At 28.7% G+C, this 19962-nt stretch overlaps 4 protein-coding genes across 4 annotated transcripts; 2 read left to right on the plus strand and 2 right to left on the minus strand.

Moving 5' to 3' along the window:
- Window positions 1-1422: 1422 nt before the first annotated feature.
- Window positions 1423-9045, minus strand: LOC113558427 (histone-lysine N-methyltransferase setd3-like). Its single transcript, XM_026963885.1, has 6 exons — window positions 8601-9045; window positions 8203-8526; window positions 7942-8139; window positions 7169-7233; window positions 5967-6025; window positions 1423-1465 (listed from the first exon to the last, which is right to left on the minus strand). Exons 1-6 carry the CDS (start codon window positions 8713-8715, stop codon window positions 1438-1440), a joined length of 789 nt encoding a protein of 262 aa, XP_026819686.1. The 5' UTR covers window positions 8716-9045; the 3' UTR covers window positions 1423-1437.
- Window positions 2315-4915, plus strand: LOC113558426. Its single transcript, XM_026963884.1, has 2 exons — window positions 2315-2456; window positions 2529-4915. The coding sequence occupies exons 1-2, from the start codon at window positions 2319-2321 to the stop codon at window positions 4770-4772; spliced, it is 2382 nt and encodes a 793-aa protein (XP_026819685.1). The 5' UTR covers window positions 2315-2318; the 3' UTR covers window positions 4773-4915.
- A 3622-nt stretch (window positions 9046-12667) lies between the features above and the next one.
- On the minus strand, window positions 12668-15666 carry LOC113558683 (talin-1-like). The gene is given in 3 exon segments (XM_026964186.1): window positions 12668-12696; window positions 12699-12893; window positions 12952-15666. Coding segments are annotated over 3 exon segments (2931 nt in total). The 5' UTR covers window positions 15659-15666.
- Window positions 15667-16133: 467 nt separating this feature from the next.
- On the plus strand, window positions 16134-17422 carry LOC113556234 (THAP domain-containing protein 2-like). The gene is made up of 4 exons (XM_026961059.1): window positions 16134-16451; window positions 16547-16782; window positions 16881-17000; window positions 17071-17422. The coding sequence occupies exons 1-4, from the start codon at window positions 16378-16380 to the stop codon at window positions 17241-17243; spliced, it is 603 nt and encodes a 200-aa protein (XP_026816860.1). The 5' UTR covers window positions 16134-16377; the 3' UTR covers window positions 17244-17422.
- Window positions 17423-19962: the final 2540 nt, after the last annotated feature.

A 19962-nucleotide genomic window follows, 5' to 3' on the forward strand; every position in this document is an offset into this window, starting at 1 on the left:
GAATCTCGTAGTTAACAGTTTACAGCTTACGCTTCCAAATAACTTTTAAAAAGTTCCATACAATTTTAAGATCCATAAATTGATTTAATTTAAAATTATTAATATTATCGATTAAAAAAATATATAATGGTAAGTTTTATCGGAGCTTAAAAGGGATTTTCCTCGTGTTTTGATTGTATGTATTTATCAATATTATTATTAAGTATACTGTTCAAATTTACTAATATATTTACTACACTGCCAAATACAAGTACTAAATATTTAATAAAACATATACATAGCAATAATTATGAACCCTTTAGTATCATCTTATAATTTTATGAACCTTATTTTACAAAAATATTTACAATTTGTAAAACTTCATTGTTTTTATAATAACGAAAAACTGTAAGGCTCTATAAATGTAAATATTTAATATTATTGTAATCCCCAATTAACTTGTTATCAAATAATAATTATGCGATGCATATATGTATAATAATATATGTGTGTATAACTTATAAGGATTTTTGTTTAATACGATACATAACTATAGGTTATAACTCTTAAAATCGGTGCACCGTAATTTCGCAAGCATCGTGGCCATTTTATAATAGGTCAATAATAATAACAATTAATAATTCACAATTAAATAATTATTAATTTAATAATTTAATTTAACAAAATTTAACATAATTTCATTCAATAATTAATATCACTTTAACTCCGCATACAAGGTTTTTTTAACACCCCAACTCCGCACATACGTTACTGTATACAAAACTTATCTCACTTCTCATATTTAAATACAATTTAATTTAATAATTTAAAGAATAATATTTTAAGCAACTACTAGTTAGAGAATTCGTCCCGTAAACGTTACACACGGGTAAAATAAATATATTGGTTTTAATGTTTTCAATTATATCAGCTTAATGGTGAGTGGACTTTTAGTGTATAAAATTTATTTAGAATGCGGACCTACGGTGCATCGTTTTTCGACCGCTTAAAGATAGGTACATGCGGTGTTACGGATTCACAAAATATTATTATTTATGTAGAACTATGGTGCGTCCAATAAAACATCTACTAATCTCCTAATGATGTCTTAGACATGAATATATTGCAAATATTTAAGAAAAAAATATTAGATAATCATCCATGATAAGTTCAATATAAATTATAAATAAACCAATATACATACACACATATATATATATATTTGTGTGTGTGTATGTATATGTAATATTATGTACAACAGTGCATCAATAATTTTTTTAACGCTTACAATAAAAAAAAAAGATAAAAGTTCAAAAATGAATTATAACCATTATTGTTTAGAATGTCGAGTGAAATTATAAATCGTTCAAATTTTCTACTGACAAATGAAAATAAGAAAAACACACAATGATCGGGATAACATTATAGTTTATAAGGATAATAGACGTTTTTCAGTTTTCAATCCGATTCTAATCCACCGTGAAAACTATAAACATGACAAAAATACACCATATAATACTATATATACACACAACTATAAATACTATAAAACTACTTTAATAGATGTTATAAAGATGGTCATACAGAGATTAGTTTCACTTCTTCATACCATATTTGTGAAGATTAATTGCGGAGAACTAGAAGTTAATTTGACAAAATTAGTGGTGTATGATTTTTGCGAGATTGACATTAATATCCAACACCTAATGATTACAAAAAAAACCGCAGAAACTTCTTTATTTTTAACAATTCATTTTTCATAATATTATTATTATTAATATTATTTCGATTTGATAAAATTCAGTGTACCATGAACCTTAAACATGTCTCGCGTGGTAAACACACGATGACAATGAACTAACATTGAGTAGCTAGATGAGTTTCATTTTATTTGATTTTCGAATGCACACGATTTAGACAGAGAAAGTATTCTTTCAAGTTCGCAATTATTATTCAACTGACCATCAATCATTTTTGTAAGTTATTTGACGTATAGTTACTAGAGCGTACTGAAATTTAATTTAAAAATCATTAAATCATCGAAACCATACTATATAGTGGTTGTTTGTCAATTGATATGTTACATTCTTAAAAAAAAAATAGTTGTAGATTGAATAACTATATGGTCATCAATTCAAATTATTTCGATTTTTCTCAAAACTAAAACAAAAACAAATCACCTATATTACAAATAGCTTGTACCTAAATAATTCATTACGAATGCATATACGACAAAAATATCATGTTAAACTGATTACAATTTTGTGAATAATAAATAATTATATTTTATAATATACCTAATATATATATATATATATACAATTTTTTTTTTCAGAAAAATGAAGAATGTTGTTTGGATTTTTTTAATACACACTTTAGTATTTAATCTATTCACGGTTACTTATTGTATTAAAAATAAAGAAGAATTAAACGTTAACCTGAAATTGTCTAACTCTTCTACTCGTGGAACATCTGATGTAAGTACTCCTTCCGTTACAAATTAAAATACAAAACATGATTTTAAAGATATATTATTAATTGTATTTTAGAACCATGAACTTGATGCCGAACAGATAAGTAACGATAACGATGATTTTGAACTTGAAGAAACTATTGATGAAGCTTCCTCAGAAATTGTTGAAAGTCAAGTGCCATTTCCGACAAATAAACCTGATGAAATTGAATCTGAAGTCCTAGTAAGGAAGCCTCGTCGTAAAAGACGTCGTCGAAGAAAACGTCCGAGGACATCGACGCACACTTACGAGGAAAATATAAATCATCCTGTAGTATGGAATCAGGAACCGCTAGAGCCAGACTATGCAGAAGGATATATTCGACGACGGCCAATTAAGAGACGAAGGCGACCATTACAAAGAAGGCCATTAATTGAAGGGGGTGGCATTGCAGAAGAAGAAAATATTTTACCACGAAGAAAACTTATCCGCAGGCCAGCTGATTCTGGTAATAAAGTTAGCAATGAAGATGTAAAACGATGGGAACCAATAACCTCAACCGAAGAAGGTAAATGGAAAATAGTCACGACAACAGAAACCACAAATACAATTTCAACAGTAACGCCTAAATCTACTTCTATTGCAACTACAACGACTAACACACCAAAAACATCTACGGTTTCACCAACATTATCAACACATAAATTACCTGACGATAATATCAAGATTAACCATAGAGACATTGGATTATTGAAAAAATCAAATTCATCGCGAGCCGACATTATAGTATTGCATAAAAGACCGATAAATAGTAACTTGCCACCAACGTCTGCAGTGATAAGACGTCGTCTTAAACCACAAAATACGACTATTGAAGAAATAACAACAGTTAAACCGAAAATTACAGTAATAAAAGAAGAACTACCTTTATCATTACTTCCCCCAGACTTCAAAATGACAAATAACGAACCACCTAAAGAATCTAAAAATAGCACGGATGATTATCAATTCAATGACGAAGCACTAACGAAAATGATGAAAGAGCAGCCAAATAATAACAACGACGAATACAAATTCAAATCCGATAGCATACCTAAGGTCAAAGACGAAATATTAAGTTTATTAAAAACTAAAACTGGATCATCGTTATTATCAAATGTACTAAATCTTAGAAACATGACTTTAGAAGAACTTTTACAACACAGAGAACGAGGATCAAGTCAACGGCATCAAGAATTTATAGACACAAAAGAAGAATTGGTAGACATAAGTGCCGATGAGCCAATAGTATCAGAAAATACTAAAAATTTCACTAACTATTTAATAGAAACAAAACGTTTAGCGCAAAATAACAAAATTACATTACAAGCGGGAAAATTAAATGACTCCGAACAAACTAAAGATAAAAACAAAGAGTTAACAACACAAATATCAACGATACCTACAAATTTAGATGAAGAAAATCATGACAATATATATAAAAATACAACTAATGAACCAAAATCAAAACTCACACAAGAGAAACAAATTGATGATATTAAATCGTCAATTCAAATTGACGAAAAAACGCTTGACCACGAAGTCGCAAACTTCTCTAAACCACCAATAAACAATGAGCATTTAAATAATTTGAAAGTTGATCAAGAAGCGGAAATTGGTAAAATTCAATTGGATACGATTTTTGAGGAGAAAAAAGTATTTAGTTTTCCGACAACGACTACATATACAACAACAAATGTTAAAAAACCCGAGAATGAAGGAACTTCATTTGTTTCAAAAACCCCAAAAACTCGTATCATTATTGAAACATCTGAAAGAGAACCGCGTCTTTTTGATAGCATGCCAGATTTCACTATAAAAACTACCCAAAGGCCTCTTATAGCACCGACTATTCCTTCACAGGTATTATTCATTCAAGACACAAATCATTTAGATAAATATCAAAGTTATTCAGAGAAAAATAAAGACATAGACGAGGAAAATAATTTGGTATACCGTCGTTTTGAAATGAGAAAGTTACCAGTAGCTGTTAAATCGGCTATCATAGCTAGTGCTGCAATATTGGCAATAGCAGTCTTAGGCTTTTTCGTGTTGCTCATATCATGTAGAATGAGGCAAAAAAAACGGGTTATAAGAAAAAAATCTGTGTTTTGCCCACATAATCTACATCATGACCCAGATCTTAGGTCTAGCGCTCGTAGTACAAGTCCTGTCATGGATAAACATTGCGAGGATCAATACTATGATGGATATGGAGGACGTATCGATGCTCACACAACTGCAGTTAATCGTCAATATTACCTGTGGAGAACATTGAGGAAAACATTCCGTTATGACTGATCAATGTTACAGTTGTTCAATGTTCGTATCTTGGACAAAGTTTAAATTATTTTTTATATTGTTAAATTTATACTATTAAAACAAATACGCAATTTAAAATAAATGATACATTATTTTGTTTTTAATCAATAAAAATAATCTCATTATTTATTGTAAGATAAAATAATTTGTTCCTGTATTATTTTATCATACTCATCGCATTCTATGTATTGTAAATTAAAACTACATATTATCATTAGCCAAACAAGTGCTAATAAACCATGATACGCGTATTATAAATTAAATAAGCAAATAAAAAATTCGATATAATATATGTGAAACAAAAATTATATATTATAACACATAAATAAAAGTTATATTATAAAATTGACAACTTATTAAACATAGAGATCTTAAATTTTGGTTCTAGCTTTTAAGTATATAATATATATATATATATATATGTGTGTGTGTGTGTGTGTGTGTCAATTAAAAATAATGAAGTTATTAATACAATTTTCAATCACAGGATAATAGAGATTATTAAGTGGTATGACTAATTCTACTAATATTCAATTAATCTACTGTCAAAGTTCCACTATTCTACTTCTACATTTATTATTGCCATTTATATAGAGCAATATTTAAAAAAAAGATACTAACAACAAGTACTCAGGTAATTTATAAGCTTGGAAAAAAAATCATAGAAATGATGGTGATACATTAATTAATAGTTAAAAATAAGTATAAAAAGAATTATATAAATTCTTTTAATTACATAAAAACATGTTTTGAAAAAATTCAAAAATAAACAGATCATTAGTATCCAGTCTTCTATAAATCACATTACAACCTAACTGAGAATTTTATTCTTTAATATTTACAAGACAATAAGTTCAAGTATTAATAAAAAAATATTATAACCATATTATAATAATAATAATATTTCTCTTGTTAGATTTTTAAAACTAAATTTACACTAAATATAAAGAGTAAACAAAAAGATTTATGATGAATATTATTAAAATCTGAGATTTCCTAATATTTCTTATTAAATTAAGAATAAAATAATTAACACAAAATAGTTAAAGTCTAATTACTCAAGACGAGTAATTTTTTGTTCAAAGCTGTTAGCAATTATACTTCTACTTCATCATTAGATTTTAGAAACACTCATAAATTATAAATCAAAAACTCAAAATGAATTCAACTTACCTATAATACTCATAAGTAAACGTATCTTTTAATATTACACTAGCGGGATCATTGGATAGCTGAAAATATAAATATACAATTATTATTAATCCAAAATAGCAAATTAGAGTTTATATCCCTCATTTGATCAAACAAACAGTAGTTAATACCACAAAAGAAATTAAACTAGTAGCTTATTATCTCAAGGTAATGTTTTTTATTTTTTAAATTTGGATAATTGTGGTTAAAATTAAAAATTGACAATTTTATTTAAAGATGTGCAAATACTTAAATATATTAACAGATGAGCAAGAAAAATAACTTATCTTTGATAACTTTTCAGATGCCAAACAAAAATTTAAAGTTTAATTACTTATTATAAATTTTTATGTATTCTTAAAAAAGTTTCAAATTTCAATTATTTTAATTCTATGGAATCAAATTAGTTATTTATAAAGAATTTTAAAAAAGTTAAAAGTGTAATTGAATAAAAACATTTTCTTAAATTAATTCAGTCTACTTTATTCGTCAAAAATTAAATATAATTCATTAAGTAAAGTCAACATTTTTTGTGGAGTATAACTTTTTCATTAACTCATAACTAAAGTTACAATATTTTTAGTTAGTCCTATAGATATCAGATAAATTATATTTTTATTTTTATATTCTTATAATTATTCTTATATATTATTTTCAATAATATAGATTTCATAAAAGACAGAAAAAAGACTATTTGTCTTTGTCATCAACTTCATACTGATAAAAATTAATTTATAAATATTTTGTTGTTATAATCAAGTCAACTATTAAAACTATTCATAAACTTTAAATAAATTTAACTTTGAAATATATTAAACATATATAACATATCTAACGTATATTTAACATTATATATTATACTTATATGTATTGTCATTAGGTGACACTCTATACTTGTCATATGCTATCCTATTTTATTTAATATTGTTGCATAACTTCATAGTAAAATGAATATTTTATACAATGTAACAAAAAATTGCAGATGTAATTGTAATAGGATTTGTATTTGTATCTCGAATAAAAAAAAAGTAAAATTAATATTTTTGATTTTTTAAAAAATACATTTGTCTCAAAACATATGTATATATCTACATATTGCATCTAAAATACGATAACAATAGAAAAAAAAATATCAATAAGTTATACACGATAATAAGTTAATAATAATATCTAATCATAATTACCTGAAACAGTTTTTTGAAGTATGCATATTGTCGAGCTATATTTCTATTAAGTTTCAGTGCTGCTTCTACATTAATAAAAATATGTTAATAACTAATTGCAAATTGAAAAACATGTTATGTAAAATTAAATCTGCAAATATACAAATATACAGATCTGGAGCAATATGATAAATGACTGAAATAATATGATAAAAATAAATATGAAATTAACTGAGATAAATAGAAATTCTTAAGTAAATTTAAAAGTGCAGCAAATAAAACAGTGCAGTTTTGAAAGACTATTAAAAATAAGGTTTATTTTATTTTAATCGGTATTTCGTGCTGTTTTATACATTAAGTTTTGAAAATTACATCAGTAAGATAATGACCCCCAGCAGCAATACATTGTTAAAAGCGATTTTTGAAGTTTTCTGCCATATTTTTGCCTATAACAAAGGGTTAGCAGCAATTTCCTCCCAAATTCAATCTTGGAGTTCTTCCAAGGTGTAAAGTCAATATTTTAAAACATTTTCATTCTGGAAGCTCAATAGAAAAAAATAAACGTTGAAATTGGTTGAATGAGTGAGCCATCTCACATCACCTCTCAGAAAAACAAGGCGTACAGGAAACATCTATCATAATTTTGTCATAGAAACTGCTCTGTTTGTTTGGCCGCATCCTATAGTTATTTATACTCATATATTCAAAGTAAACAAGTTAACATCATAATATACCAAAGGTTATGTACTAAATGTATTTGAGCAACCTAAATTTGTTAAAACTGCATATAATACCAAATGCAGGCGATCCTTTCAAAGCTTCTAGATCAGCTACATCAAAATATACTGGCGTTGAATAAGTTACTGGCAAGGTAGTTAAATATGAATGCCAAAAGCTTTTCTTATCTTTTCGCAAACATTCGACCAAAATGAATATTGCCAGAGCCACATTTGGCATATTACGCAGCATCATGTCTTGTGAATGCAATTTCCCTAAATATATAAATATAGAAAATTATGTGATTAAATACAATATCTTTAAAATTAAACATTTACATAGTGGAGATGATGGTATATTTTCTTCAGTCATCATCAATGCTCTAGGTACAGTCACAAGCTTATCACCAACAGCGATATCTTTAGTAGCTTTCATACCATACTCATAATTTTCAAATTGATGAATTTCTACTCCATTAAGAATAGCACCATTTTTTGTGGCCCATTTAGTCAACTTCTCGATAGATTGATCATTTCTCTGAGACAAGGGCTTCAAATCAAACTCTGCTTCAAACTGATTAATCTTAGATAATAGGTTGACAATCACCAAATGTATGGACCATTGCTCTTTGATTGATGGAGAATTGGACATCATGCTCGTCGCTAAATAACAAAATATAAATTTATTATCGCATATATTATTGAAACATTCCCAACTAATAAATAAATTTTTTAACCATCAAGTAATTCATCCACCAGCTTTAATATGACTGCTTTGCAATCATTTAATTTCATGGTTTGCATTTTAGCAAGATTCTTCTTTTGACTAGTATTCTTGCCTTTCTTTTCCATATCTATATTCACAACTATTTGACTTCAATTATCAATAAAAATAATACAATTTTAAGATTTACAATATAATTGTAAGGTAATTTTATTTAACAGGTTGTAGTATATAAAAATAAAAATGAATACTACAAAGTAAACAAAACAATATAACGAAGGAAAGAAATAAATAATAGTAAATATAATAATGACTTAGCGTTCTATAATACAACTACAGGCTATAATATATTGTTATATTATATTAGTAAAGTACTAAGCTCCTTAACATCGTAATGAGTAAGGTACTGAGCTTCCTCTTTACGATACTCAATATTGAGTATTTATACTTAAATCATAATAATATTATTATGAGCCTTATCATCATGAGAACGAGTTATGATCTATGATAAGAAACTTCTAATCGAATATCTGTTTACTAGAGCTCCAAGCGATTAAAATCTACACTACTACACTCATTAAAAGACTAAAAAAGAATCAGCGACTCGGTGTCGGACGTGTCGGTTCCTTAGAATCTTATATATATTATATATATATGATCTAAGATCGATTCTTGGTAGTCGGTTGGTTGGCGGTACTACAGAAACGCAGAATTCATGAAATCTATTTAAATCCATTTCATCCATTATATCAGATTTCATTTAATTTTTTGGCTTTTTGCCACGGTTGATGGACCGTTTATCGCCGTCCTGTCAGAATATTCACGAAAAATAAAAATGTAAGAATATACATTAGCATAGAAATAATAATCCAAATGAATAAAGCCTAAGTACAGACTACAAAAATATCAAATACATAAAAATACATTTATTTATTTATTTATTTATATTTAAAATAATAATGTTAAGATTTGATTTTTTTGTAATTTAGATTTGTCAAACGTTATTGTAGTTACATATTGATTAAAATATTTCTTAACAGTTAATTATGAAAGTACATAAATTATTTATCTGAAATCAAATTATTTTTTTGCATATGTTTAATATATTTATTATTTAATATTATTAAATTACACTATTATAGAAGAATTATAACGACACTGCCAACACTTATATTTTTAGATAGATATCTTTGAAATTTTAATATTTTTGCCAGGCGCTGGAATCTTAAAACTATTTTTACACCTGGTGACTAGTTAAAGAACAATTTGATATAAACAACCAGGATCATCTGGCACACCCGGGGATTCTCGGCGGCTTTACATAATAGACCATTTACCTTTTACCATCTAGACAGCTAGTCGCTAGATGTCTTTCAAATTTATTACCTACATTTATTTGTTTAATTTATATTATTATACGACTCATAAAATGTTTGAAAAGCTTATTAGCTTCTTAGCTCACTTTCCTCCCTTTCTTAAATTCCATAGAAATATGTTAAATTGATTCGACCACCTTCCTCCCGCGAAATTTTTTTTGCATACGTGACTGAAATCCGAATTGAGGATATTTACAGAAAATATGGCCTGGACAAACATTTTTGACTCAAAATTGTTTCAAATGCCACTTCTGAAGACAAGAAAAATATATTTATATATATAATGCATTTGGCACAGTTTTATGCTAAGAGACTTAATTGCTTAACAATCTGCTATTTTAATTGGTATTTGTGCTTGGCACCTGGATGTTAAATCAAAATTTAATAATTATTAACTATGCAGTTATATTTTAAAACGCCGAACACGAACGACAAAGTTCAACGCGCCTCATCCACGTGGGAATGCGACCACGTCCACGCGCATCGACAATCTCGAACCTCGAAATATAACCATAGACAAGAATACTAATTGAATAGAACGACTATGACACGAAACGTCCAGCGCGCACCTCAAGGCAACCACCTTTTAACGCACAACGGTCTTGTTACATTTCTCGCGAACTTCGACAAACGAGCATTTGCACTCGAAATGCGCTTTCGTCGCTTTCGACCCGCTCTCATCCCGTCGACGAACCCATCACACGACGTTCTTGGACTCTCGCCGCGAAGGCCGAACGACGACCACATCTTCGTGCTCAACCTTATAGTACCTAGTCCCTTACTTTTCGACGCAAAACTCGCATGCCCCCGAAACTCCGACGCAATGCTTCACGCGCGAGCATCGAGCACCAAACGACAAATACTATACGCCACTACGCCCAGTCACCCGTGCAACTAAGTTGTTCAATGTTCAACTATATTTGTTCTACGAATCCTAATAATTATACTAAACTGACAAATCATCTCTGTTCAGAATCGTGTTTCGTATACAATGGTACCTGTCATTGCATTCAACTTTAACACATCCATTATAATTTATAGTGACCTAATCTCCATCTCTACTATACAGCAGAGCGATATCCTTAAAAAGGCAAGTGCACTTACTACCCTTTTTAAGGCTCAGCTTATAAGTAATGGCCTTAATTATTGTCTTATAAATTAAAATACACTTTAATTTAATTAATCTTATAAATGCAATGAATAGCAAATTGTTTGTTGTGAAATTCCATTTAATTCTGTCATGTTTTAATATCACAGTGAATTATTATAATTTAAAAATAATAATATTATCTAGTGAACCTCATAGGTTTTATTTTAAAGTGAGTTATGAGCATTTTAAAATGTACAAACAATTAGGATTTTTAATAAGCTCATAACTTACTTTAAAATAAAAATATTTAAAAAAATCTATGGGAGTCACTAGTTAATATTATTAGTTTTAAATGTCGAGATTAATGTGACACAGTTTTTTTTTTAAATTCAGTATCAAAAACCCAAAAACATAAAACCTAGTAATTATTTATTGTTGCATTAAGTTTGAATTACTTTATAACATTAATTTACATTATATGACTTATGTAGTAGATAGGTATTTTATTACACATATTTTACAGTATTAATTTTAAGAAAATAGATTATATCTTCTTTGGTCACTCATAAAATACGTAGAAAATATTGTTCTAACACTTGATTAGGGATTTTATATTTTTCAATTTCTTATCACTTTTCTCTATTTCTCCCATAATTTTTCAGCACCAGGTAATGAATTTAATTAATTTGCAATATCTTTCCCATCTTACTTTGGCAATTTGTTTGGTAAAGTTGACAGAAAATTTGCCAGAATTCAGTCTCGGGTTATTGGACACAAGTTCAATCAACGTTTTCATCTAATTGTTGGTTGGTCTTGATTTTACCAAAATATCTCAAGCAAAATAGTTCAAAAATGTGAATGTGAATGTCACACTTTAAAAAAAATATATGTTTGTGATTCAGTCTTCACTCTTCAGTGTTTTACTTGAAATTTTACTTTACAATGCCGTCATCTAACTATTGTGTTTTAGACTGTAAAAGTAACGAGCAAAAACACGTATTTCCACAGAATGACGAGGATTTTAAACAACAATTTAATATAAACCTTAACTATGTAATTATCTTTTCTACGGCCTACATTAATAAATATCACATTATTAGGTATACCTATTAATATGTTATACAAATAAAAATAGAAAAATTAAAAATTATTTTATTTCTTCACATGGTTAATATAAAAATAAATTTAAACTAAAAATAGATAATAAAAAAATATAGATATAATTTTTTTTTAATTTCTTAAGACATTATATAATAAAAAAACTAATTCTACAAGATACTATTTTAATGTTATTTTTACTTTTGTTAATATTAATTAATTTGAAACACAGATTAAATTGTATTAATTGTATAAGTTGTTTTTTTTTTAAATACCAACTTGAAGAGAAAACTAATGTTAAAATTTAATATAATCAAATTACATGAAGTATTTTTATGACCTCTGGTAGAAAAAAATCTATAATTTGAAATGGATTTGTATAATTCAAATAATATTATATCTATAAAAAATTTTTTAACATTTAACACAAGGAATGTATCAATTTCAATAATTATATAATGTTACAAGTAAATAAATTAATGGTTTTTAAGGTAATTTTTAACAAATTGTAATATACTAATAACTATCAACGCCTCTATTTTTGCTTGTCTGATAACCACCAATCTTTTTCTCGCTTCTTCTAACTCTCTTTCAATTCTTAACACATCAGATCTAGCATCTATTTCTTGGGCCATACCACCAACCATTTTTTCATTTAGTATAAGATTCTTGATTTCATCCGTTTTCATGGCTTGGCGAGCAGCACGAACTACATTTTCAGTTGCACGTTTCACTACATTACCTAAAATAAAAAATTAATTAAAAATCTTTTTTAAAAAAAATTAATCTAAAATTATTACCAGAAGCTAAAAGGCGCTTTGTAGCATCACTATTTGGATCTGCTTTGACTTTACATGCTACCAAAAGTTGTGTTGTGCAAGAAGCCACTTGATTAGCAGCAGATATAAGTTTGTCTTCGCTTGATAAACCTTCAATTATTTCACGAGCACATTCTACTAAGGTATGAGTTGCTGTGGCAACCATTCTAGCAGCATACACTAATCCATCTACCCCTTCATCAACTCCGATTTCATGTTGTGCAAGTGAAGCTGTTTTGACCAATGCACAGGTAGCAGCCGCAATTGATTTTACCGCTTCTAAAATAACTTCATCAGATTTCCAGCAACTTTCATCAACTTTGAATTCATAAGGCCTTGGTTGAATTGTGTCAAGTTTTTTTACTGCTGTATCAATTGAAGTTGCTGAATCTAATAAATGATATTCTATAGTTTCAATGTGCTCCACAATCGTAATTAAATAATGTACCTTTGAAGACAAGCGTTGAGATACTTCTTCTAAAACCCGTTTTGTAGTAGTACTAGGTCTTTTGGAATTTTCTAAAATTGTAGACAAAAAAGTCTTAAATTCTTCAGCAACTTGACGTCCAGCATCCAACACTTTTTCATTTAAATTTTTCCCTTGACAAGCGGTTAATAACTCACTAACTGATTTACGACTTTCTTGTACTGCATTTCTGACATCATTTGGTTTTCCTTTATAGACAATATCCAACATATTTTTAGTGGTTTCATCAATACATTTTGCAGACTGAATAAGTGATTCTGTTGTTGTCTCATAATTTGATACATTATGATTCTTTTGTAAATCTTTTTCAATCAATTCAACTGTTGATTCCATAACATTAGTATTTTTTGTACGTTCATCATCAACAGACTTCACAGTTTTCAATAAAGAAGTAACATTAGTTACCAACACTTTTGCTTTATCTTTTAGTTCATCCATAGATGGAGTTTCAAAACAACCCTTAATTAGTTCTCCAAGTGAACTAGCAACATCTTTTACAGCTGTAATCAATTTAATTTGAACTTCACGGTCGTCTAGTGAGGCTGCACCAGACTTCACAAGTTCTACAAGTTTCAATACTGTAGTAACTGCATTTTTAGAAGAATCGTCCAATTGTTCTTTGGACACTCCAACACCTGCTACTAATGATTTAGTATTTTCCACCAACGTTTTGGAAGTTTTTAGGATATTTTCTCTGTAATCAGAAAATTTCTGTTCATTAATTTCTAGTTCTAAATTATTACTTTCAGACATAGTGGTATCAAGATCTTCTAAAACACCTGATATGGCTTCAGTGCAGGTGATTTCAATAGAAGTATATTGTTCCTCAGAAATGTAACCAGTTGTATAAGATGTAGCCTCTTGTGGAACTCTGAGAATAGCAGGTTTAGCAACTGATTCAGTTTTTACCTTTTGACCATTACTTTCTATCACAATTGCTTTTAATGGGCTTACCGTATCTTCCATCACTGTAGAATGTTCATTTGCATCAATCCCAAAATGATCCTTAGCTTCTTTTTTTTTCAAAATTATATCAATATAACCAGATATTAATTGTAGTATTTGCTCTGCCTCGGTGGTTTGTACAGAATAATAACGATCAGAATAATCGCCAAAATCTAATGTAAATGTATGAGGTGAAGCTCCCCAGCGCCGAACACTGGTTAAAGGCCAATTTTGTAATATTTCTTTACTTCGTTCATCCAAACGTAACACAGAATCTTTAGTAACTCCAAGAATTCTAGGCACAAGTTTATTTTTACCTTTCATTTCCTCTTTAACTAAGAAAAATGTAACGCCATAAGTTGGAAGTGCTCGAACAGTTCTAGTGTACAAAACTTTAGCTTTAAGCTCAGGCAAATCAATATATTTTTTGTGTTCGTTAAGTATTTTTTTTTCAATACCTTTATTTTTTACATAAGATTGTGGCAAGAATTCTTTTAAATCCAATAATGGAGGTTTATGTTTAGTTTCATCATGGTTACCAAATTGAATATGTGTTTGTAAGCCAGCTAACTGGATGGCAAGATTTTCAGTAACAGGATGAGTACCTTTTAAAATAGCATCCCTCGTTTCAACATATAGCAAATTTAATTGAATCGGATCGTGCGTATCTATATTACCATCTGAAAAAAAAAACTTACGTTTTAATAAAACGCCTTCCTTTTCATCAATACCCTGTTCTTGTAAACTTGTTCCTGGATTAATCCAATTAGTTTCTTCGTCTGTCTTCAACTTTTTGCGCAAATGTTCCATCTTATGATCGCGTTTAATTGAATTTCCTGCATTGGCATTATTTTCATCGCCTTCAGGAAATTCACGTACCAAACTGTACTCATCATGGTTAGTAATTCCTAGTTTAGCACAAACCACGGCCATAAGGTTGGAGACGGGCTGAGTATCGTCTATCATTAAAGTTTTTAATGTTCCATCAAGTGTGCTAACCTTAAGTGGACGCACTTTCTTACGATATTCAAGCAAGTCGCCATTTCGTAACATATAATACTCTAAATTACGTACAGGTTCAAGGTATATGCCTTTTTTGGAATCTTCGTCGGCCAAAAACAATGTGTATTCCGACAGATGGTCAGGTGATGTTTTTCCGCCAATCTGACAGCACGCATCGTACACAGACGTAGATGGGTCGAATTGTATCGTCTTTGTCACCCCGTCGTCTACAAACCGAATACGTAAAGAAAGCATTGCAATTATTGAAGTTGAAAATTACGACTAAACACTGTTAAACATTCAACAAAAACGCACTTTCGTACCGTGGGTTTCAAGCATAATGAAACAACAGGTGAACATTGCCTTTTATGGACATTGCTATGTGTGCACCTACTTTTCGTTTCGTAGATAGGATAACTAAATATGAATGTTTTCCTAAGGTCAATAAATCGCGTCGAATAATAAAAAAAACTGTATTTTTATTAAGTTTTAATTGTAAATCCATATTATTTAATATCCAGTGAAAATAATAATTTTAATCCGATTATTATATTTTGTAGACAGTAATTCAAAATAAATTAAAATGTATTGCCAGCATTCGGTGTTAAACCTATTATCATCTCGTTATCTGGTATTTGTATTTTTTGTATTCTATGCTGATATTTTTTATTATCACTGAAAGATGAAAATCACCAAGATGGGTTGATTGCATAGACCTTATAATATCACAGATATGTATAATAAACTAGATTGCTAACTGATGATAATATGCGAAGTTATTATCCGCCATTTTAATCGAGGCCGATGTAGATTTTGCCTTATCAATTGTTGTTGTTGTCTGTTGACTTGTGTACTGTACTACTGTGAAAACTCAAAACTGAGTAGTTGACACTGTTGACAGTATTGTTGTGTTCTGTTTTTTGCAATAGGTATATTGTTTTGAGACTTAATATTTTTATGCTATTTTTCCAATTATGCCATATAAGTGCTGTGCTGATGGATGCAGTAGCAAGGACGGGGTTGTTGGTTCAACTACAAAATTATTTAGGTAACTAAATACTTTACAAAAAAGTTATCAAAAATAATTAGCTCTACTGAAATACACTTTTAATAATGTGTTTGATATTTTGTTTTTAATTATAGATTTCCAATCGATGAGTTAAGGAGACAAAAATGGGTGCACTCTATCCAAAGAGATAACTTCATTCCAACAAAATTTTCACGCTTATGCAGTCTCCATTTTAATAAAAGTGAATTTGTTGAAGCCCCCGAAAAACTTATATTAAAAAATACAGCTATACCATCCAATTTCGATTGTTCCAAAAAAGCAATAAAATGTTTAAGCAGCAACAAATTTGATCACAATTATAGTTCTTCAGGTAAAATTAAATTCTTCTTTACATTCAATGTTGTATTTGTACTACTTACCTATTACTACTACTTACCTATATTAAGTAAATTACATTTTTATCTACAGTTTCTTCTTCATCAAATATAATTAATATAATAACTACTTCTCCTAATTTACCTATTGATTCTGGTGTTGAAAATGCTGGGTGTAATTATGAAGTTGTCGATCTGACTTTTATTGGACCTAGTAAGTTAAATATGTTAACAATTTTAATTTATATACAATAATGCTTTGTCATGTATTAAATTTGTTGCAGATTCCAGCCAGTCACCTCATACCCCTACATATACACCAACACTTAAAAGAAAATTTAAAAAAAAATTGTTTGATACACCAAAAAAAGCCAACCTCAAAAAGCGAATTAAACTTTTACAACAAACGGTTAGAAGGCAGAACACAAAAATAAATTCACTTGAGGTATTTACGTAAATGCTAACTGAGAAAGATTGGCTTAGTCTTAGTACACACTTAATAAGTTATTATAATATGTGAAATGCCTCTAGTGATTAGTGATGACTGATTACCGGATGAGTGAAACTTAACTGTATATTTATATATTAATAAACTATATTGTAATTTTTATTAATAAAAATTATTCTTATCAGCAATTGATGTCTACTATTGGATCCTGTACTGATAGAGAAACTACTAATATAATTGAAAAAAATTTTACTGAGGTTTTTTTAAAAGATATTATAAATAATGGTAATGTGGCTCCTACTGCAAGGCGATACAGCGAAGAAGTAAAAAAGTTTGCAACTACACTTTATTTTTATTCTCCAAAAGCATATAACTATGTTAGGTAGGTATATATCCTCAATAACTGAAACAATTATATATTTGAGTTACAGAAATTGTAATTTTGAAAAATAAATTGTAATTTAAAGGACTTCAATTTCTTTGCCTAATCCAAGTGCTATACGAAATTGGGTATCAAATATAAATGCTGAAACTGGTATTTTACAAGATGTCCTATTAGAAATAGGTAAATTTCCCAAAGAAGACAAATTTTGTTGTTTGATATTAGACTCCATGAGTATTAAAAAATCAGTTCAGTGGGATAAAGTTAGTCATATGTATGTATTATTAGAAAATATTATTCATAGTTGAATATATTATAACTAGATATAAATTTATAAATTAAAATTTTTTAAGGTTTGTTGGTTATTGTGACTATGGTAATAGTTTGACAGTTGAAGACTGTGAAAAAGAGTCAACGGAGGTTTTAGTTTTTATGTTGTCTAGCTTAAAACAAAAATGGAAATGGCCAATTGGGTATTGGTTTGTAGATAAAATTAAATCAAATGTACAAGCTCAATTAATTAGGATTGCTATTACCCAATGTGATAAATTTGGGATTAATGTTGTGGCAGTCACCTGTGATGGAGCATATGCTAATTCTTCAACTTTTAAAACTCTAGGATGTGATCTAGACCAACCTTTTGATTTTATCAAGTCTGATTTTTCGATAACTTCAACTAAAGCTAATGTTTATTTCACACCTGATGCATGCCATAATGTTAAATTAGCTAGGAATGCTTTGGGAACACTAGGAGTATTTAAAGATTCAAACAACAGTCTTATTGAATGGAGATATATTCATAAATTATTTGAACTGCAAAACGACATGGGCTTTAAATTGGCAAACAAGATAAACTCTTCACATATAAATTGGAAAAGCAATAGTATGAAGGTAAAGTTAGCAGTTCAAACACTTAGCAGTTCCGTCGCAGACTCTCTACAATTTCTATCCAAGACCTCAAAAGATTTTGAAAATTGTGATGCAACAATAAGATTCATCAGGGTTGTAGATGAGATTTTTGATTTCTTGAATTCCAGAAACCCATATGCAAAAGGCTTTAAACAACCAATTAATAAACAAAATATTCAATACTTAGAAACAAAAATGAAAAATAATATTGACTATTTGTATTCACTGAAGACAGCTACTGGGCAAGATCTGTGGAAAAGTAAAAGAAAAACATTCATATTAGGTTTTGCTGCATCCATAAAATCTACTATAGCTATAGCAAAGGATTTGTTAATAAATCAACATTTTAAATTTATTCTGACATACAAATTAAGCCAAGATGCAATAGAAATTTTTTTTGGATTTATGAGAGGTCGATTGGGTCATAATAATAATCCTACCTGTTTGCAATTCAAACATGCTCTAAAAAGTACTTTATTGCACACTTCAATAAGACTTAGCTCAGGAAACTGTACACTGATGTCACCTCATGAAGATTCTCTTTTTTCAATCAAATGGAAATATAAAGCACCAGAACAAAATTTAGAAAATGAATTTGATATTTCATTGTTAGCAGAACAGTACAATAAATTAGATTTTAATAGCATCACTATTGAAAATATATTATATTACATAAGTGGATATATTGTTAAAAAACTAATCCCAACTTTGAAATGTGATGGTTGTATTGAAGCTATTACAGATCCATACATTGAAAATGATCACGTTTATCAAAATAATACCACACCAAAATATTTTACAATTATGAAAAACAGAGGCGGTTTGAAGTATGCTTCTTATGGGGTATACAAAATTGTTAAATTGACAGAAACATTATTTAAAACCATTATGGTGGATAAAAAACAAATGTTTATTAAAAATATGGATTTAAAAATTATGATAAATGTCCAAAACTCACTGGCGACAGACACCACGCTATTTCCAAAATGTGATGCTTGCTGGAATTCAACAGATTTATTGGCAAGACCTCACAAAATCGATATTATAAACAAAGTAACCAGAACCTATCTTAACGTGAGATTATATTCTTACAGTAAAATAATAACATCCTCGATTATGAAAACTGCTAGTAAACGACAGAAACTCAGTAAAACCATTTTATTTTATAACATGTAAAAATTGTTAACCTATCTGAATAAACTATGTTAAAAATTGTTATTGATATTTAGATACAAAATTTGTTTAAATAAGAAAAATAACGTGCAATAAAAATTTGTTTTATAATTTAATTATTTATTTTTTTTATCGGCTTCCTTATCAAACAAATCTAAGGCCGTGATAAAGCCCATAGGCCTCGAATTAAATGGCTGCTGTCTGCTTCAACTAAACACATTGATAGGATGCAGCAGTTAGCAATCTAGTTTATTATACATATCT

The sequence above is a fragment of the Rhopalosiphum maidis genome, chromosome 3 (assembly GCF_003676215.2).
Source record: "Rhopalosiphum maidis isolate BTI-1 chromosome 3, ASM367621v3, whole genome shotgun sequence".
NCBI lineage: Eukaryota > Metazoa > Arthropoda > Insecta > Hemiptera > Aphididae > Rhopalosiphum > Rhopalosiphum maidis.